The sequence below is a fragment of the Vigna unguiculata genome, chromosome 9, assembly GCF_004118075.2.
Source record: "Vigna unguiculata cultivar IT97K-499-35 chromosome 9, ASM411807v1, whole genome shotgun sequence".
NCBI classification, from domain to species: domain Eukaryota; kingdom Viridiplantae; phylum Streptophyta; class Magnoliopsida; order Fabales; family Fabaceae; genus Vigna; species Vigna unguiculata.
In genome coordinates this window covers 8,297,022-8,319,286 of record NC_040287.1, presented here as the reverse complement: position 1 = coordinate 8,319,286, position 22,265 = coordinate 8,297,022, and the positions used below count along the sequence as shown (strand labels likewise).

Sequence of the window (22,265 nt, the reverse complement as noted above, 5' to 3'; positions counted from 1 at the left end):
TCCAGATAATGTTGTGAATGATAAAGGAGATCTGGTGCACTTTGTGTTACTAACTGAAGCAGAACCTATCAATCACCTAGAGGCTTTAAGACAAGAATTGTGGAAAAGATTAGGATGCCCTGAATCTGACATGTCTATTGGGCTGAATAACATGAAGCTCAGAATTATGGATGTATTAAAAACTCCCTAATAAAAAGGGAATTGGTCTAGGGTCAATTCAGTAACAAAAAAAAGAGAAGAAGAATTGTAAGTCATTGAGAAGAACCATGCTTGGTTTTTAACTGATTTACCTATTAATAAGAAAACCAATTACGCTAAATGGGTATTTAAGTTAAAACTTAGTCCTAGTGGAGCCATTACCAAGAGGAAATCAAGGTTGGTTGCAAAGGATTTTCTCCAAAAGAAAGGTCTAGATTATTCTAAAGTTTTTACACAGGTAGCCAGAATTGAAAACATAAGCTAGAGGTTACGTTGACAAATGGAACAAGATGACCTTTATTTCAGATGGATGTGAAATCAACATTTTTTAATAGACCTCTTGAAGAAGAGGAGTATGTTACTCAACCCCTGGATTTGTGGTGACAGGGTGTGAAAATAGTCTATATGTTGAAGAATGTCTTATATGGCCTGAAACAGGCATCGTGAGCTTGGAACAAGTTAATTGATGCATTCATGATCAAACATGATTTTTAGGAATGTCCAGTAGAGCATAGAGTATATGTGAAGCTTAAAATTGGTGTGGACTTGATACTAATGTGTATCTATGTTGATGATTTACTAATTATAGGGAGTAACATCACTGAAACAAAAGTTTAAACGTGTCTTAATGATGGAATTTGAAATTACTGGCCTAGGAAGGTTGAGATACTACATAGAAATGGAATTTTTTTAAACTAAGAAGGGAAATGTTGAAGAAATTTAGCATGAAGAAATTTAGAATGGAGGAGTGTAATCTTGTAGCAACTCCGTAGAGGTCAAAGTTAATGAACTTGCACATACAAAAGAAAATTTCCGGAAGAGATGTTTCAAAATATATTTCCAAATTTAAGAATAACTTTCAAAACACATATTTTGGAATTTCTTTTTGTATTCGAGAATGAAAGTTTCAAAATATATTTTAGGGTTTAGGATATATTTTCAGATCAGAATATATTTTGAAACAGTCAATCTGCAATGTATATTTTCATACTTTTTAAATTGATTGTTTTGAAAGACATTTTCTAAACCTAAAAATACTTATGGAATACCTAAAAAGTGTAAAAAAAATAAAGTGATGCAGAGATTTTGATTATAATTTTAATGAAGGATATTTTGGAGATTACAATTTTTATGGGAGTGTACAAAGATAAAAGGTAGTGCAAGAATAAAAGACCGTTAATTCATAACCAAAGACCCACTATATTCTTAGACTATAACCACCAAGATGACATATTTTTTAGAGTGAGTGAGCACCCATTAAAGGGATTTTTCCTTTTGCACGCCATAGTTTCCTTCTACACATGCATTGGTGTCCAAAATCTTAAAATTATCCTTCCATACAGTTTGGTCCGGAAATTTTCAGATTTAATAATTTAAAACTTGAAATTTAAAAATTAGTTTTATATTTTGGATTACATAACCCAAAATCATTTATTTTTAAAGTTATTTGCACAATTCAACACAAATTTTTAGATTATTTAATTTAAACATCGATTTTAGATTATATATTTTTTTATTAATTTTTGTACTTCTAGATTATTTAATCTAGAATTAATTATTTCATTTGTAAAGGAGTCAATCCAACTATTTTGTTTTATATAAAGTTTTGATCTGAAACTTGTTTTACAATCCGAAAATGAAACGAAGTTTTGATCTTCAATTTCTAAATACTAAATTATTTCTAGATTTGAAAAAGTTAACTTTGAATTTGTCAATTAGAAAGTAAAAGTAGTTAGTTTTGAATTTTCAATAAGAAAGTGAAAAAAAAAAAAGAACAAAAGAATTCTGTTATTCGAAAATATATTTAAAATTCTACCGTTCAAAATATTAAACAATATTTTGAATTCTATAATTTAAAATACAACATCCAAATGTTTAAATTCTGTCTGAAGTTATGATATCCCGATACTTCAACTTTGGTCACGTAGGTATATGTGTTTGACATGTATTTGTGTCCGATACTTTAGGATACTTTACCAATATTTATCTAATGAAGTATCTAATTTATAAAATCATAGTACACTACAAGAAAATATTTAAATAATGAATAATTTTATGACAACAAATATTGATCACTATATAGTGACTAATTTAGGTACCAATTTAAAAACTAAATTGACAACTAAAATAGTTTCAAAAAATTATAATTGGTTTCTAAATTGATAATAAATTAATAAGTAAAATAGTCTCTATTATGAATTGTTTCTAAATTGTTCATTAATATTAGCTACCAAGGTTTTTTGACTATCAAAATATTTGGTTTCTAAATTGGTCACTAACATTAGCTACCAAGGTTTTGGCTACCAAAATAATTTGTCTCTAAGTAAAATTGGTCTTTAACCTATTTTTGGTTACTAAAATTGGTCATTATTTAAGAATTTTCTTGTAGTAGTACTTTTATGATGACAATAATTTATATTGTTTATGTTGACAACTTCAATACTATAGTTTTAAATTGGATTCACATAATAACAACCATATATTTATTATGTTTTTATGAATTATTGTACATTTTTTAATATTCATATATCACATATCTATTATGTATCATTTCCTAATATTTTCAAAATAAATGTATCAACGTATCGGATACGTGTCGTATCCACGTATCCGATACACATATCGTCTCTGTGCATCATACGTCTAAAGGGATACTTTTGACATTTTATAAAAGTGGAGGAATAAAGAAATTACGGGGTGCAAAAATTAAGAGTCAACTAAAGTTGACTAACTAAAGAGGTATATGTGGACCGGCCCACGAACGAAATTAAATTGAGCTTTTTATAAGCTAAAATTAATTTTCTGTCATCTAACTTACCTAGACTTTTAATTTTGAATTTATAAACTAATTTTAACTTGTACAAAAATTATTTTTATTTTTTCAAAAGCATTTATGTAAAAATGATTAGAGGGAAAAATGTAAATTTTTTATTTTTTATGGAATTGTGGCGTATGGCTAAAATATTGCACATTATAAACAGTATAAAATTAATAATGCACTAAACAATATTAAAAAAAAAACACAATATACAAACATTACATATATGAACATTCGGAACTCATATAGTTACATTCTGATAGTAAAATTTAAAATTCTCATGAGGACTCTCTACATTCAAATTTCTTTTTATTTTTACTTTATTTGAAATTTCGATGTATTAATTAGAAAATTAATTTAATTAGGATTATTAAGTTAACCTATTATTTGATTTTTGAAGGTGTATAAGTAAAAAAACAATTCTCCAAAGTTTTTATAGTGACAAGCTCATGCTACTAATTAAATTATTGTTTTGTAAACAGTTTCTTCCCTGAATGGATTTATGTTGAAAAATCTGTGAAGAAGTAAGACAATATATAAGTAGCCATTTTTGCAATGCTTAAAATTAATAATCTGAAGATCAAATTTTCAAACAGTATACGGAAAGAAATTAATGAAAGTTTTTATATTACAGACAATTGTTTGAAAAATGAAAACAAAAATGTTAAAAGGCTAAATGGAAACAATAAACGGAGAAAATAAAAAAAATGTATATTATTATACACAAAAATTATTTAAAAGGAATTTTTTCTCAGAAAAAAATAATGGCCACATGGTCCTGTTATGCAAAGGTAGTAACTAATAGTTCAATCTATACAAAAAAATTTAATACACAAATAAGCATGCCCCCACAAGCATGGATTACTATTTATTTAATTGGGAGCTTTAAAATAATGTATCAATCATGTCAATGAAAAAAAAAAATCTATTTATTATCTTCGAGGAGGAATGTTAACCGCAAGAAAATCCTTTTAAGTTAAGGCCTACATTTCATTAATAATGTAAATAGCTTTATATAATAGATTCATTAATTGTGTGATTAGACTTTAAAAAGACATTTTTATTTATAAAATTTAGACATAAAAAACATTTATCAACCATTCTAGACTTCTTTAAATAGAAAGATGAGATCACATTCATTATTCTTTTAAGAAGAAAAATAAACATGATCAAAAGAATTCTGATAAATATTGATAAATAATTTTTGCTAAAATAATATATTTAAACTAAATGTAGTTTTAATGCATAATTCCTATACAAAGTTGTTAGAACTTTTACAAGGTAGTGTAATAAACTTTTTTTCTTCTACACGTATATTGCATTAATTTTATTTCACATGTGAAGAAAAATATTGAATAAGTACATCCTACTTAACTAAATCTGACTATAATTATAGAGAAAATTATATTAAAAAGTATTGAAGAAGTTTTTAATTGAGAAAAGTCTTAATAAGATTGGGAAATATTTGAATTTGGTTATTGAAAAAGGAAGATAATTGTGACGTGGATGATGTAAATATTGAAAAGATGGTGAGAATTAATAAATACATAAGGGACGGCATTGATTGAAGCATGCATGGTGAGATTGAAAAGGAAACACTTTGGTGAAGCACATTGGAGATATTGTTGATAGGGTCCAACACGATCCTACTCTTTTTAATTCCTTGGGCCCAAATCTAACCTTCACTACCTAAACATAACACCAACTTTTCTTTATCACCACGTACCATCTATTACTATCTTCTACTCAAATATTAACCCTACTCAACTGTTTACGAACTTTGTTTATACTTTTCTCAGAAATATTTATTCACTTTTTACAACATATAAAAATTAATAACAATAATAATCACCAGAGAAAACTACTTCTAGGAAAATATTAAAGTATTGTATTAAAAATAACTTAATTAGTAATTTTATTTCCAAAATTTAATTAACTTTTAACTTATTTCACATATTCTTTTTCTCTCAAGAATTTTATTTCTTTGAAAAGATTCGAATGAGTCTTTATTTTTATAAGAACATGATTTGATTTTGTTTAGAAATATTTAGTGTCAAAATATGATTTTATCATTGTCAAAATTTTAATCATCTTTTACTTAGAAATGTCACATATTAAAATCAGATGAGTAAAAAAAAATGACCTAAATTTTAACACGTGACAAATTTAGATTCTGGTATATGACATATTCATATTGTGTTACCAATTTAAAAATTTATACTTAAAGATCTTATATAGAAAAGAAGAGATGAGTCCATTTAAGGAAAGACAATTTACACTTTACAAATTTAATTTTGTAAAAGTAAATTATATTTAAATTTATTTTCTACTACAATATCGTTATTTATCTCAACAAGATTTGTTGGACCTTGTTGGTATTTATTATTTAATAAAAATAAAAATTGCAAAAATAAAAGTATTTTTCTAACCTATAGAAAAAGAAGTGATTAGAAAAGGTGTTGGGTCCCCCAGGCCCTGGGAGAAGGCGAGGGTTTTATGTGTGGCAGAAGATTTAAGTAATTTATTGCGCGGTGTGAGATAGCAACGCCCTTTGTTTCCTTACATCCACGAGTTTCCGCCCAATCAATGAAGCATAGGTTGCAAATGAATCAGAATTTGAATTTTAGATATAGCCACGTTTCTTCACTTCTCTTCTTTTCTTTCTTTGCTTCCTTCGATAAATAATGCAAACAATATTAATACAATATTCTTATGATGATTGCATCTGTGTGTAGCTACCAGGTGCTCCTTTACCATGTTATAAGTAGTTGGTAATACTTTATTTATCAACATGCCTTTTATAACTTCGACAACCGCTAAAAACTTTTTCATATTTTTTAAACTATGGTTGATGGATTAGAACAAAGAATATTTTTCGAGAATTCTATATTAATATTTAGTGGAAGTTATTGTTGCGGGTTGCACAATTGTCCCGTAGTGGAGATTGGGTGGATTAAGTCACAATTTAAGTGAGATTTCTAATAGAACAATTGTTAAGGGGAAAATTATTGCAGGTGACATCAATTGTCCTATGACAAAAGCCAAGTGGGTCGGGTTACAATCGAATCGTGATATTTGAGCTTGTTTTATACTCTTGAATAAAAAGAGTTACGCCATTACTAGAGGTTATAGTTTTTTGCCTAGTGATAAGCATTTGATCCTAACAATTAGTATCAGAGCCCATTGTTAAGGGGGAGATTGTTGCTGGTTGCACAATTGTCCCATGACGGAGGTCGGGTGAACCATGTCACAATCCAAGTGTGGGATTTCTATTAGGACAATTGCTGAAGGGGAGATTGGTGCAGATGACATCAATTGTCCTGTGACAGAGGCTAAGTGGGTCAAGTCACAATTGAATCATGACACTTGGGCTTGTGTTATACTCTTAAGTAAAAAGAGTTATGCCCTGACTAAAGTTGATAGCTTTTGGCCTGATGGTAAGCGCTCGATCCTACCAATTGGTATCAGAATCGAACAAACAATATTTTTCGAGGATCTTATTAAATACACTAACAATTATCTGTTAAATAAAAATGATATAGATGAATTATATTAATTTACCTAAATGTTTGAGTAATGTTCATATTTTTAACAGATTTTATTACCTAAAAATTGATTACAAAGTGAGTACATATAAATTAAGTGTTACTTTTAGTTACATATAAAAATGAATAACGGAGTTGAACTTCAAAATATTTTTCGTAGAAAAAATATACAATGAAGACATCTTTACAAATGAATAATTTGGTCTAGTGGTGAGCGCTAAATCCTAACAATTATCTATTAAATAAAAATGATATAGATGAATTATATTAATTTACCTAAATGTTTGAGTAATATTCATATTTTTAAAAAGATTTTATTACCTAAAAATTGATTACAAAGTGTGTACATATAAATTAAGTGTTACTTTTACTTACATATAAAAATGAATAAAGCACTTGAACTTCAAAATATTTTTTGTAGAAAAAATATACAATGAAGATATCTTTACAAATGAATAATTTGACAAATAGTTTAAGCTTTAATTATTCAGATAGTTTCTGCTTTGGTGGTAGTATATGAATTTTGGTCTCCATTTTAAAAAAAAAGTTTCAATTGTGTCATTACTTCTGAAAAAGTGTTTCAATTAGGTTCACTAAAAATAATATTAACAACATTAACGGTATGTCGCGTATCAATATGTAATTTTTTCATTTTCTTTTAATTTTTTTAATTTTTTTTGCAAAACTTTTTGTTGTCATGTTGGTCCCTGGTGTGCCACGTAGTAGAACAATACCATGCAGCATTGTCCTGTCACGTGGTGTGGTACTATCAGTGTCATGTGTCACATCAAAAACCTGACACATGTCAATAATAATTTTTTGCAAAAAACAAAAAATTAAAATATAATACAGATTGGCATGTATCATGTCGTTAATGTCATTACTAATTTTTCTTTTGAAAAAGACATAATTGAGATACTTTTTCAAAAGTTGGGACACAATTAATTTTTTTTTTTTAAAGTAGGAACCAAATTGACACATTACCACTAAAGTGGGACCATCCAAGTAGTTAAGCCATAGTTTAATTAGTAATTTGGTCCTTAAATTTAGGTTTTTGATTCGCTTTGGTCTTTATATTTGTTTTTTATTCAATTTAGCCCAAATTTTTTAATTTAAGTCAATGTGATTTCTTCGGTTAAATTGGCGCTAACAACGTTTGAAATGTGCCTTTGTGTCAGTCAAATAAAATGTTTAATTAGTAAGTTGGTCCATATATTTTTCTTCTAACTCAATTGAGTCCCTACATTTTTTAAATGAAGACAATGTGGTCTCTTTTGTGTCAACATCGTTCTCCATGGATCCAATAACGAATCTGAAAGCCACAATTAAGTTCATGTATCCATCTCTAACGATGTAGTAGACAAAAATGAAGAACTTGGATTTGTGATCTTAGATTTAAAGAACTCGATCTTGGATATGAAGGAGACGAACTTGGTGGGATTGTGTTGCCAAAAAAGAGTGTTTGGAATCATACGTGATCACCTCCTAATTATGTTAATGCGTTATTTAAACAATATAGAGACTCAATTGAGTAAAAAGAGAAAATATATAGACCAAATTAATAATTAAATATTTTATTAGAATAACACGTGGTTATCTTCTAAATGATGTTAATGTCAATTTACCGGAAGGGACTATATTGATTCTAATTAATAAAAGGATAATGATATTTTGACTCAATTTTTTTGGCTCACTTTTAATCTACCACTCCAATCAGCATCAAATTATTACATCAGATCACATTATTAAAAAAAAATAAAAATAGATGATCTAATAATAATTGAAGTAATGAGTTAAAAGTGAATCAAAAAATAGGTCAAAATATCATTATCCTTAATAAAAATTAGACTCAATTGAGTCTAAAAACAAATATAGAGACCAAAACAAATATAATACCTAAATATAGAGCACAAATTAAAATATATTATAAGATTTCTTTCCCCAACTATATCAAGACTAAAAACAAATAACACAGGTTTGTAAGCTGTTTTTTTTTTTTTTGTAATGTATGTATTACGATGTGTCCTGCACATATTAAAGTATTATTTTAATAAATTAATATCCTAAAAACTTATTTATAAACCTTGTTTTAATCCATTGAAATTGTCACTCATCTTTCATTTCAAAACTAAATGACATGAAATAAAAACCATTATGTTTTAAAATACTTTCTGTTAGAAGAGTTTTGACCTTAGATTAAAAATACTTCTTGAAGTCTTTTTACTTTAGTTTTTATTCAAATCTCTTGTTGAGGACCCTAACATTGTGATTAGACATGTCAAAGTGAGTCAACTCGACTCACATGAGTTGGCTCACCACGAGTCGGATTGAAAATGAGTGAATCTAACCAAGTTCACTGTATGGTAAGGCGGAAAATTTACAACCCGATTCAACCCACCACGGGTTGATGGGTTAAGTGGTCAACCCAACATAAAAATTATTTATGTATTTATTTTTAAGTATTCAAATATTTAAATAAATTTTTAAGCAACCTATGAGATGACAGACACAGTAAAATCAAAGAACCAATGTCTTGATCATGCTACCAATATATGATGAATTCTTTTCAAGAAAACGTCCATATAGTTCAAGAAAACATGACTAATATTACATATTTTCTATCATGCTATTCAAAAAAATATAAATAAAAAAACTAGACATTTTTGTCATGCTAATTTAGAAAACATTGTTTATAAGACGGTTGCTTGAGTAATTTACTATAAAGATTATAGTTAAAAAGTAAAGTATCAACGTATATAACTTGACAATCAAATTAATTAAATATTCAAACTATTCAAATATTATTGAGAAACATTTTAACATTTAAAAATATGAAATTGTGAACCTATATAATTAGTAGTAGTAAATAATTATTAAAAAAAATTGTAAAAAAGTGTTGGTGGATTAAGTGGGTCAACACACTCTCAATCCAACTCGAACCTGTGGGTTAAGTGAGTCGGGTTGAATTCAACCCACTTTTGTAAAACCTTATTTTTTCTCAACCCAACCCAACAACAACCAAACATTGACTTAAACATCATAGTACTTTTTGCAGGTACCCTACCTCATGTGGCTCGTTGGGAGGGAAGAGAAGTGAAGTCAAACGTCTTAAGCATTTCATATCTATGGTTTTATTGGACTATCCCAATCTTCTGAGAACATAAAGATTTAAATGCACATTACGTTTTAGCTAGATACACAAATATTATATTTATCATAGAATTCCACTAAATATTTAAGTTTCTTAAACTTTCTTTCTTCTAATTTTTAGATTTGTATTTGTCTCCTCGCATATAATCATCTCACTCTTCATTAAGGTTAAGGGTGTCTTTGTTTTTTAAGATGGATTTGAGAGGGGGTGAGTGAATGAATTTGAGGAGATTTAAAAAGTGAAGTTTGTTTTAAAGGATTTAAAGGTGAGAGTGAAAAGGTTTAGAAGTAAACTTTATGAAAGTTTAGAAATAATTTGGATGATATGATTGATAAAATAAAAGTTTTAATAGATTAATTTGTAAGTTTACATTTTTTCCTTTATATTTAAATTTTATAGAAAATAAAATACAATTACTTAAAGTTAATTTTAAATAAAACAAACTAATTAATTTATACATCTAATTTTATTTATCATATACAATTATTTTCCAATTAATTTAAATTTTCAATTCAATTTTATCTTTCATTATTAGTTTACTTATTGATTAATTTAAATATAATATATATTGTTGAAATAAAATTTATTAAATGGTTATTTTTAAAAGGTTTTGAGTACATGGATAAATCATCATCCAACAATCCATAATACGTGACGGCAATGTGGTCTTTCAATTTTGCATAAATAGTAAATCATCTTGAATATGCTAACATGTGAAGATGAAAATTTTGTATCTCCCACAAATCATCACCTGGAGTCACCTTCAAGTACTTGGAAACAAACAATATTACGATGTCAAAAAAATTTGTATTTGCAGGTATCTACGGATAAAACTCACAATGGATAGAAAATGGATATTCGCGAATAATGGGTACATGATATTTTTAATACCCGCATGTTAAACGGCGCGGATACGAGTATCATAGTATCCGTGGATATCTGTACTCGTGGATACCCATACCTGCTATACTCTAATTTAAATTAAAAAAATAATTAAAATATTAACACATTGATTTTAAATGAGTTGTTTTTTATCAATTGGTTTTAAAAAATCTCCATTTATTTGTAAAATATCATTCAATATTATTTAAAGGGGTTATTTGCACGTTGTTTGAAATTTATAAATGTTATGTATTGTATTTTTATTTGAATTTATAGTTAAAATTTGTTATTAAATATTAAAAATTTATTTTTGTAAATATCCGCGTGTATCCGTGAATATCCATGAATATTTAAAAAATATATGAGTATCTGCATAAACAGATATCCGCATAGATATGAATACGGGTACGAGACAAATTTTTATCTAGTAGATAAGATACGAATGAACTACTATCCGTACCCTACCCATCCCATTCACATCACATGCTCACTTGCATATCTATCCACAAACACAATACATTGTCAAAAGCAAACACAATCTAAAAGAGATATAGACATCTTCTTTATTTGTAAAAGAAGGTTGTTAAAAAAGTTTTCAATAGAATTAATAGATAAATTTTTAATATGACTAGATAATAAATTTTACAATTTTAAACCTGTTATTCAAAGTCAAGATTAAGAATAAAAAACACGCTAATATACAAAGAGTGAATATAGGAGAACATGAAATTAAAATGGATTAGCTACTAAAAACATTAAAAAAAGTTGTATTGATTATTCTTTATTCAAATATTGTTACCTGTTTTATTATATCAAGTAAAAAATTTATTAAAACAAGAAAAGAAATGCTTACCTGAAACGCAAAGATTACCTAATCCAACAGCATTTTCTTCTCTCTGAATGTGAGAAGGCAACAAAGTACGTAACGTAAAAAGGTGTATAATCTGATCTATCCATTATGTAATATCCAAGGAACAAGATAAAAGTCATTTAGGGCATCTAAACGTAATATAAAGCAGTGTAGATTCAGGGTAAAGCGAGTAACGTACTTATTTTAAGTTTCAAGAATAAGAAGAATTCAACAATTTTTTTTTATTACTAATATTTTTCTATTAAATTAATTATAATATCATGTTTAAAAAAAATCAATTTTTTTAGTACTAATTAAATATACTTTTATTAAACTAATTATAAAGTATGTTTAAATTTAAAAAGGCCTAAAAAAATATTTTATTATTAATATGACTCTATTAAATTAATTATAAGTTTATGTTTGGGAATAAAATTTAATTAAATTATTATTAGTGTATGCTAATTTTTATTGGTAGTAAAAATGATAATTAATGAGTTAAAACATATTTTTAGTAAATTATAATTTTGTTTACAAGAAAGAGAATGATTAGTTGTCTTTGGTCTCTTATAATCAATCTCAATTTTATTTTCTTCTTTTATCTCTCTATGACTTCTCTTACCTCTCCTTACTTTAGTTTTTTCTAATAGTCATTTTTCTAAGATTTTGACAGATTACATCATTTAAATATCTTGAATCTCATGTTGTCAGTGTGTACCAATCTTTTCATCCTCATTTTTTGTTAGTATGTTTTTTCTTTTTATTTGCATTGTTATTTTTATTCTATTTTGAATTTGTATTAGAATTAGAAACGTGTTTCTTTTGCGTAATTTTGTTTTTTGGTACTTTTATATTTATGAATTTCGAGAGTTTTTTTTTTTGCATGTATATTGAGGAGAAACTGATTTTTTTTTACAAAACTATTAATTAGATTATAGTTTAGTCTTTTCGTGGATAATAGATTAATCGAAGCATATAATTTAAAGTTGAGTTTTATGTAGAAAGATAATTCAAATTTAGGAAAAAAAAACTTATTATCGAGTTTAGAAGAACAATATTTTTTTAATTATTTTTATTAATGACTAATTTTAAAATAAACAACTTTGCAAGTTTGTGAAAAAGTTGAGACTTAAGAACAAAAAAGAGACTTGAGACTTTAAGATATTACAAATCTACTATCGAGTTTATTTTCTTGAAAACTGAAACCAAGTTTTATTGTTTTAATTAATTTGTTTTATATATTTATCTTTAGTAATGTTTTATATATTATCATTTTTTATTTCATAAAAAAATATATTGATATGTCAACTAGCAAATTTGAATCAGGCTATTCAAAAATTCAAAAGAAAAGAATAATTTAGACTTTAATTACATAACAAAAATGAGCTATGAACGAAAAAGTGCAAATGTCTTGTGTATTACGGTGTGTAGATATTTCATTTTTTAAAGAAATATACTTAAACCTTGCAAAATCTTTAAAACATGATAATTCGTTGGATATTGATGAATTTGATTTAATTTCAGAATTAAATATTATAAGAGAAATTATAGGTTTGGAAAATAATAAACAAATTCACATTCTTAATTATATAAAAAGACTAAATTCTTTTCCAAATGTATATATAACTTATAGAATAATGTTAATAATTTTAGTGTCAGTTATTTCCGCCGAAAGAAGTTTCTCAAAGCTAAAGATAATAAAAGATTATTTAAGATCAACAATGTCTCAAGAAAGATTAGACGAATTAGTCCTATTATCTATTGAGAAAGAAATGTTAAATGAAATTAATTATAACAATTTAATAAAAAAATTTGCATCGAAAAAAACTCAAAAAATAAATTTTAAATAAAAGTGCTCATGTTTTAAATTTTTTTTAGGTCTCCCAAATCGTTGAGTCACCCCTGTCTAAAAGTTATCATTTTTAATTGAGATTGTATTTTGGTTAGAAGTGAGAACGCCAACAAATTTTTTGAAACTTTACATTGATTAATTTGTAAATCTAGAATAATAATTAATTGAGTAATAATTTTTAGATAACCGATGATTGATCTATTTTGAAAAAACAATGAAATCAATTTTTTTTATCATTATATTTTTTTATATCTTTTTATTTTTATCAATTCTGTTATTTTTTTCAATTTTATTTGATTAACTATTTTGTATAATTTTTATAAAAACTAGTTTAATATAAATTAATTTTATGTTCGTTGGAAGACTAAGAATTGACTTTATTCGTACTAATTTTTTGACTACTGTCTTGATAATATTAAAATTATTACGTATAAATAATATTAGTTTGATCGCTTGACGGAACATTATCTATACGACGACTTCTATTTATTTAGATATTGCACTCCCTCCATACAACTTGACCAGACTTGTAAATTTTCTGCCGCATTTGGTAATTTCGCGGGCATACTAACCCATTTTTTGAAAAAAAATCCATTTTGTTCCGTATACCAGCATTACATTTTCGTAAACAAAACACTATCAGAGTTATTGATAGGATATTTTTATTATTTCTTATTATAGTTGTTATTTATATTGTTAAGGATTTAGAACAACGTATTCACATAGTTGAACTGAATTAGATTCTTTCCCAATGAAACGGATTAAATGAGTTTTACTAATAATTACATGTTTGTGATTCCATCCTTTTCATTTAGACTTTTGATAATATCTTCTTCTATTTTTGCATGTCCCACCTCTCTATCTTATCATGTCACGTGTTGTTAATATATTTATTTCATATTTATATTTAATTAATTTCAATTAAAGGTGAATAATTAATTTCTTTGTTGGATGCCAGCAACCATTTATAGAAAAAGGCCTGGATCATGAGGAGACATGGCCCCTTTATTTTGCAGTATAAATTCAAGCTTATTCAATAGCATTAAATCAAAAGAGTGAAGCTATATATTATTATGAGGACCAAGTTCATTCATATTTTACACATAGATTTATTAAGTTTTTTTTTAAGTAATAATTACAAGGTTTTTATATGTTGCCGACAATGCAAGTTTATCTTTTACGTCCCACTAACTGTTTCCAATCTTGTCTTCATTCAAGAGATAAATTGTTTGAAAATGTATATAGCATAATTACTTCAAATAAAATACTTCATTTATAGACTGTTCAAATATAAAGATAGGATACTTTTAGAAAAAAATTGCAAAATTAAACTAAATCACCAAATTGTGATATTTTAAGAGTTTTCTTAAATTATAAACATTAAATACATTTAAAACTTAAAAACATCTCAAGAACACCCAATACAATTGATCACTCAAATAAAAAACTTAAAATGCATATTCCTAATTTTATGTTTTCCCTTAAATTATAGCAGACATCGGTGTCAAGAGGTGAATTTTGTCTATTTTTTCTTTTATTTTTCTATACTTTCTATCTTTAATTTTGGAGACACAGTATACATCATCCGAAGTAAATTTTGTTTCAAGTAATATTATATTTCTAAATATGTTTAAAAGTATCTAATTTATAAAAAATTAACATATAAATTCATAGGAAATAATCTTTCGAAAAAGAATGAAATGATTATAAAAGAACTACCCATTTCTCAAACGCTTATACAATTATGTATATATACTGAAAAAAAAATCACAAAAAAAAAGTTTTATATCTTACAGTTTTACATGAATGTGAAAAAGGTGTCTTTCGATCTAATGAAACGTGTAAATCACGAACTTTAACGTTGCGTCGCAACACTGTTCGGTATGGTACAAAGCATGTGTTTATGCATGCTACACGTGTGTGTATGGAGACCTGCGTTCCCTTCAAATTTGTAAAAAAGTATATATACTAATTATATGTTTTGACAAATTTTTCTATTAAATAAAAAATGAAACAATCTTTTTAGAAACTAAATTATATTAGGTAGAAATTAATTTGTAAACAATATGATTACATAAATTCTTGTTATAACTTTATTATGTTTGAGCTAATCTTAATTTATAAGAAAACTATTTTATTTTTCTTTTAAAAGTAATTATCGAAAAAAAAAATGTGCCCATCTAGATTCATAATACAATAATATATATGCAGTTTGAACAATATGAGTTGATACAGTTAAGCATAAACATATCTACGGTACATGTTGTGTTTTTGTTTGTATGGCCATACGTAAGCGTATATGTGCGCACACGCGCTACCTTCAAACTCTTGAATATATATATATATATATATATATATATATATATATATATATATATATATATATATAAAACGTACGTGGTTACGTACGTATGTATATGAATCTAAGTATATGTATAATACATGTTACATATTTCGTTAAATTTGGAAGTAAGGTGATAACGTTAATAAGATAACAACTTGTGGAATGAATAAATATAATAATATAAAAGGTTTTCTAGATAATCCTTTACAACCTTTTGGTGTGATTTTGGGAATTTCAACAAATTGTATAATATTATACCTTTTTCTCTTCCTCATACATCCTTCAACACGTTAGACTACAGAATAATATTTTTGTAACATTGCTGAAAAAAACAAAATGCGCTTATTATATACATGTGTGTTTATTTATTTTATGATAATAAAAATTAAAAAAATCAAATAATTTTTTTAAAAAATATAGTCATTTAAAGAATAAAAGTAGTGAAATAATTATTTTAATTTAGAAAAAAATTATATTTAAAGGATAAAATTGAAAAGTAAATATAAACACCAAAAAACAAATTTCTTTATATATAAATATAGATAAATTGAGTTGGTTCTAAAAAAAATAAACCTTAAAAGAGATTAAACATGACTTTTCTGCTAAAACATTCTCACGTGTAGCTTCTTTCCTTTAATATCACCATATTCTTCGTATATTTAATTAAAAACATACTGAACAAGTCGCTAAAGAAAAATTTTAATAGATAAAGGCATGGTTAGTGTCAAATTCATGAAGAAAAAAATAATTAATAATTATTCAACCAAAATAGTACTTATAGCAACCACAAATTTTCACATATAGATAAAAAATAATGGATAACTAATATTTTTTAATTAAATTTAAGTAAGTCAACAAATGTATCAAAAAGTGATAACCAGGCTTTTTTATTGAGAGGGGAAAGACATGCAGCAGATAATAATGTTACCACCACCTTAGCATAAAGAACCCAAAAGCCTATAAAAAAATGTATAGATTCGTAAAATAAAATAAAAAAACCCAAGTATGCATTGTATTAAAATGTGAAAAATGGATTTGATATATCATTTATATTGCTTTTCGTCATTTTGTGTTCATATAATTTTAGTCCCATTGAATCTGAATACATGTGAAACATTAAGCGCATGAACGACAAATACACTTAGAAAAAGGGACCAAAAAGTCTCAGACCTATCACCACTTTGCTGGTGTAAAACCAAAGTGCCAGCAAGGTGAGAAAGGAATTAATTTTCTTTTGATTTGAGAAATAAGAAAAAGTTGAAATTCATTTAATTACACGATTAATTTTGATCGAAGAGAAATTAAAAAGGAATTGCAATGAGATGTTGCGTAACCCGTGCTAAATGTAAAAAAAGAAAAAGCATGTATATTGAACTGAAGTTATTATTATGGTAGATAAGATAAGATAGGTAATGATGATAGTTATAGTTATAGATGTACTTGTAATGTACACTTTTGTTTGTATCGTGGAGTTACCTTCCTACTGGGGACCTAGAAAAGTAGTTTCATTTGCAATAACTTAAAAGTCTAATTCACACACACACACTCACACGCATTCTTTCTTTCTTTTCAAGACTTTTTTGGTCTTGATTTGGTTACATCGATCTAGGACTAGAACAACTGGAACAACTAGAACAACCCATCTGTACTTTCCTCCAGTGACATGTTGATGAGATCTTCGTTGCACTGAGGTGCACCATCGTCGAAAAGCCAATTCTCCAGCAGCATCAGAGGCACTTGCGTCTCCACGATTGGCTTACTCTCCACCAAGTTCGTGTTCTCTTCGGATTGCGAACGTTCAGACTTGAAGCTCCACAAGGAGTCAAGGTGGTCCTGCGTGCATGTCACGGTGCTTTGCGTTCCCTCGCTCGAACTAGACCCTGTGGTTACCATGTTGTTGTTGCTGATGGAGCAGTTTGTTTCGGTTTTGTTTGGGGATTTTTTCATCCAATTGTCCAACAACCTCGCTATGTTCTCTGTGCTGGAGGCGTACAAGGATGTTGCTGTTTTGTTTGGTGATGCGGGGTGGAAACATTGGGAAGAAGAAGAAGTGGAGGGTAGTTTGGTCTCGGGGAAGATTTGGGTTGGTTTGTCGAGAGACAAAGCCTCGCATAAGGCTTGTTTTGCCATGTGGATATCTGTTTGAAGTCTTCTCTCCCACTGACCCTTTAGCTGCGAACACGAGTTTCCCTTGTCGTAATTGTTACCTTCATCATCACCCTCCTCACTCTGCATCTTCTTCAGCTTCTTTTTCAAATGGGTATTCCAGTAATTCTTTATGTCATTGTCTGTCCTCTGTGGAAGATACGACGCTATTGCAGCCCATCTGCACCCGTCATAAATTCATCTTTATCAAAATCAAATCAAACGCATCCCAAAAAGTTTTTCTTTTATACAAAATTCCCAACCTTTTACATTCAGATAAAAATCCAAACTTTAAACTATCAAGAGCTAAATATATTTGGTACCTGTTACCCAAAAGGGCTTGGAGGTGGATTATCATTTTCTCTTCATGATCGGTGAAATTCCCTCGTTTGATTCCAGGTCGGAGATAGTTGGTCCATCTGAGTCTGCAGCTTTTGCTGCATCTCATCAACCCTGGAACAAAAAAGGAAAAATTAATGGAATCATCATAACTTCACCAATTTCATTAAAGTAGCCTGGTTGCAGAAGAATGAAAAGGAAGAAGAGGGAAGAAACAATAAAAGCATAGGTTGAATTTAGTTACCTGTATTTGAGGGAACCAATCTCCAATTCCCGGGTCCATGTTCTTGAATGTAAGAGACCAAGATGATGTCTTCCTCAGGAGTCCATGGCCCTTTCTTAATCCCAATTTTGTCACAGCAAGGTGGTCTTCCCATTTGGTATGAAGGAAAATAAAAAAAGGTGTAGATAGTGATACTTTTATTTTCTCTTGCTCCTTTTTCTTCTTTCCTTCTTGTGTTGGGGGTGTTTGAAACGCAAAGACAAGGTTCTGCAACTGGGACTGGGTTGTCTATTTTCCATGAGTGATATATATATAGGGAAAGAGAAGAACTTGTTGGGTTAATGGCTGACTGCACAAAAAAACTGAGGTGGTAAAATTAGGAAAAAGAGTCAAAAGAAGCATTTACTCAAGCATTGCAAAAGTCAATCATGCGTCCACCCTTCACTCTCTTTCTATATTAACATTTCACACACACAAATCAGTCGGCATTCATTATTATGGTAACAGTGGAAACATTCATAAACACATCCCTACTTCGGATTATGTGAAAAATACATGAGAAACTAAAACACAAATCAAGTGTACAACTACTTAAATGAGCTCAAAGTATTTCTAAATAAAATTATTTTATTTATTCCTTTTTTTATTATTTATTAATGAAAATTAAAAAAATTATAATTAATTATAAATAATCCACAATAAATTATGGATACTGTATAATGAATTATGTATGTATATAAAAGACACTTCAAAATTTTATTATTTTAATAACATAATTAAATTGTTTTTCACCAAAAGACAATGTCCCAGAGAACTACATTATTTGTGTTCAAAATAGACTTTCGTGGAACATGGAGTACTACTATATAATTTTAATTGATTATCAAAATCAAAATCAAAATAATGGTTACACTCACCTCTTTCTTTCACATATTTAAGATGTTTAAGATTTAAAATTAATATATATATATATATATATATATATATATATAAAATTAAGAACATCTAAAAATAATAAATATTGGTATTGGATTAACTATTTTTACTTAATGCATTTGTAAGAATGTATGATTACTTGTGAATATTAAATAATAGTAAATTGAAAATTTTAAATTATGAAAGTATAGCTTCTAGAGGAAATGTAAAATTTAGAAAAATGGAAAAAGAAGTAATATAAAAATAATAGCACTTTTTATTGATTTTTTTTTTCTTTGTATTTATCTCCTACTTTCGTTTCTTTGAATTTATTTTTATGACATTAAATGCATTTAGTTTTACTAGTGAATATTATATAATAATATATTAAAAAACTTTAAAAATTCTAAAATTACATTTTAGAAAAAAAAATATCTAAAGACAAATGAAAAGAACATAATAGCAAAATAAGAGCGCTCTTTTATTATTTCTCTTACTTTCTTTTCTTTCTATTTATTTTTGCATTTTTGCGACATTGAATGCATTTAACTTATATTAAATGCTTTTATAATAACAGTGAAAAAGTGTAAGAAATGACATTTTTTTTCTTAAAATAAAGCGTCAGATTTATTAGAAAATAATAATAATAATACTACTTCCTACTTTATTATCAGATAAAAATCAAAGCTATTTTTATACAAAAGAAAAAAATTATTTTACGAATTGATAAATTAAAAATGATATATACATGTAGAAATGATTTACTATATATTATAATTTCATAAAAACATTTTAATTGTCGATTAATAGCCTTAAAATTTGAAACATTAATTATTTGCCATTTATTTTGAGACTTTGCTTAATAGTGTGAATGAGGGTGCATAAAATTTTCATTTTTCTCCACAGAATAGTGTCCAATAATATAAGGTTTTGGATATTACAAGTTGTTTTCATGGTAATTAAAACTGAAGCCTTGTGATGTGTGCTTGATGATCGTGTGGTTCACAGGTTCTTCAAGAACACAACCTTTTCAACTTCTCCATGCTATCACCGGTCGGCATAATGAAGAAAGAAGAATGTTAGTAGTATTGTTTATTAATTTTTGTATTTTTCCAAAACTTCCTTTTATATTTATACTTCTTTTTTTAATTTGTACTTGTCTTTTATTAATAAATAGTATACTTAATATTAGAAAAATACGCTGAGGACATGTGGCCCTCTTCAAACTAGAAATACGACTTTCCGGTATCTTGTCGGTTATTAATTTAAGTGATGGACTTGATTTTTTTAATGATATAAAAGTAGTGATTTTCTTCATATTTATCTTCTTATATTTTGACGTCTCCTTCGATCAAAGTTATTAGTTTCATGAAACTCAAATCTGATTGTAACAACATCAATAGTGTAAGTTTTTTCCTGATTAGAGTTACATTTAATTCTATCATGATTCCAAAAAATTTAGACAATATCAGACTAACTGTGTATCAATAATAAATTTATAATGATTAAAAATGAATAAAATAAATTAAAATTAAAATTAAAATGAATAAAATCTACCATATTCTTTTTCCTAAGTCCTAGTATTTTTCTTGTAAAAGTTCTATCACAGAGTTGAATTGAGTTGACTAAGACTGTGATAAATTTATTATTTAATTTATTAAAAGATATTATATTATATTAAATTATTATTTTTTATTTCTTTTATGTTAAATTCAATTTAATTTAGTTTTGAGTGAATTGGATTGAATTTGATTAATTGAATCCAAATTTTTTAAAATATGAAAGTTCCAATTTTCAAATATCAATTTAATTACAAAATAATGTAGTAGTTAAAAGTTGAGCTATCATTCGGTTTGCTTCAAAAAAATGTAGTATTTGAAAAAGTTTTTGTAGTTTTTATCTTGAATTCTTTGGACAATTTTAGGTCTGTCAGCCCGTCAAGAAAAGAGTAGGTCGGGCTGAGTTTTCTAATTCACTAATCCGTTGTGGTCCGGTCTGTCTAACTCACCAAACTAGTAGGTCAAAGACGAGTCAACTCGTCCTAGTCTGCCAACTCTTTTATTTGTTCTAATGTTTAAAAATTAAAAATAAATAAATGTTCTATATTATATAAACAAATATATATATATATATATATATATATATATATATTTATAGACAAAATTTTTTAAAAAGTTAAAAGAAAATTAAAAAAAATTAGAAAGTGACGGGTCAGCCCGTCGGGCTAGCCCGTTTTGATACTACTGGACAGTTTTAAAAACTTTAGATGTATAGGAACCTATGATATTATGACGATTAAACTTTAAATGTGGTATATTTAATAGATTCTTAAGAGGATAATATAATGACACACAACTTGAGACATTTATACTTTTTGTGCTAATGATACCTAGTACAAATAATATTTTCTTATATGTGAATTATGGTACACCCAATAGTCTCACATCGCTTAGGAGTCGAGGTCAAGTGTAGTTTAAATACTCCTTTCTCCTTTCACTCTCTAAGACACTTTGTAAGGACAAAAATTTGATGAAATTCAACGCTCCAAAGTGGACAATACCTTAGAAGCGCGATGGTCGTTCCTAACGATGTTGTCGGGTTGGGTTAGAACAATGTGTGCACCAAAATAATTACAAATTACCCATTTGTTGGTGTGCTTTTTACCCACGCAATGGCAACGAACGCAGGAGAATGGTTGAATAAAATGAAAAATGTAAGACTTTTAGGGTTGAGGTGAAGAAGAAGACGCATACTACAACAATATTAATGTTTGTTTGTCTAATTTGAGGATTGCGATGTGGTAGAGGTTAATGACAAAGATGAATGACGGAGAAAAATCAAGAGGGGTGATATGAAGAAGAAGATGCACCACCATAGAGTGCTTAGGTTGTTTTGTTGGAAAAGAAATTGAGACTAAGCTAAACCAACGGGGGGTGATATGAAGAAGAAGACACATTGCCACTAGAGTATTTAGATTTATTTTGTTAGAAAATAAATTGAGAC

At 27.3% G+C, this 22,265-nt stretch overlaps 1 protein-coding gene across 1 annotated transcript; it reads right to left on the bottom strand.

Annotated features, from left to right (window-relative positions):
• Positions 1–17,007: 17,007 nt before the first annotated feature.
• Positions 17,008–18,639, bottom strand: LOC114162792 (myb-related protein 306-like). The gene is made up of 3 exons (XM_028046766.1): positions 18,369–18,639; positions 18,109–18,238; positions 17,008–17,966 (listed from the first exon to the last, which is right to left on the bottom strand). The coding sequence occupies exons 1-3, from the start codon at positions 18,499–18,501 to the stop codon at positions 17,270–17,272; spliced, it is 960 nt and encodes a 319-aa protein (XP_027902567.1). The 5' UTR covers positions 18,502–18,639; the 3' UTR covers positions 17,008–17,269.
• Between the last annotated feature and the right edge of the window lie 3,626 nt (positions 18,640–22,265).

What these genes read in the sequence shown, in the direction of transcription:
- LOC114162792 (XM_028046766.1), bottom strand. Translation starts at nt 18,501, where the DNA reads ATGGGAAGACCACCTTGCTGTGACAAAATTGGGATTAAGAAAGGGCCA. An exon ending in ATTGGTTCCCTCAAATACAG is followed by an intron (nt 18,239 to 18,368) that starts GTAACTAAATTC and finishes TTTTTGTTCCAG; the next exon opens with GGTTGATGAGATGCAGCAAA. An exon ending in CAAGCCCTTTTGGGTAACAG is followed by an intron (nt 17,967 to 18,108) that starts GTACCAAATATA and finishes TGACGGGTGCAG; the next exon opens with ATGGGCTGCAATAGCGTCGT.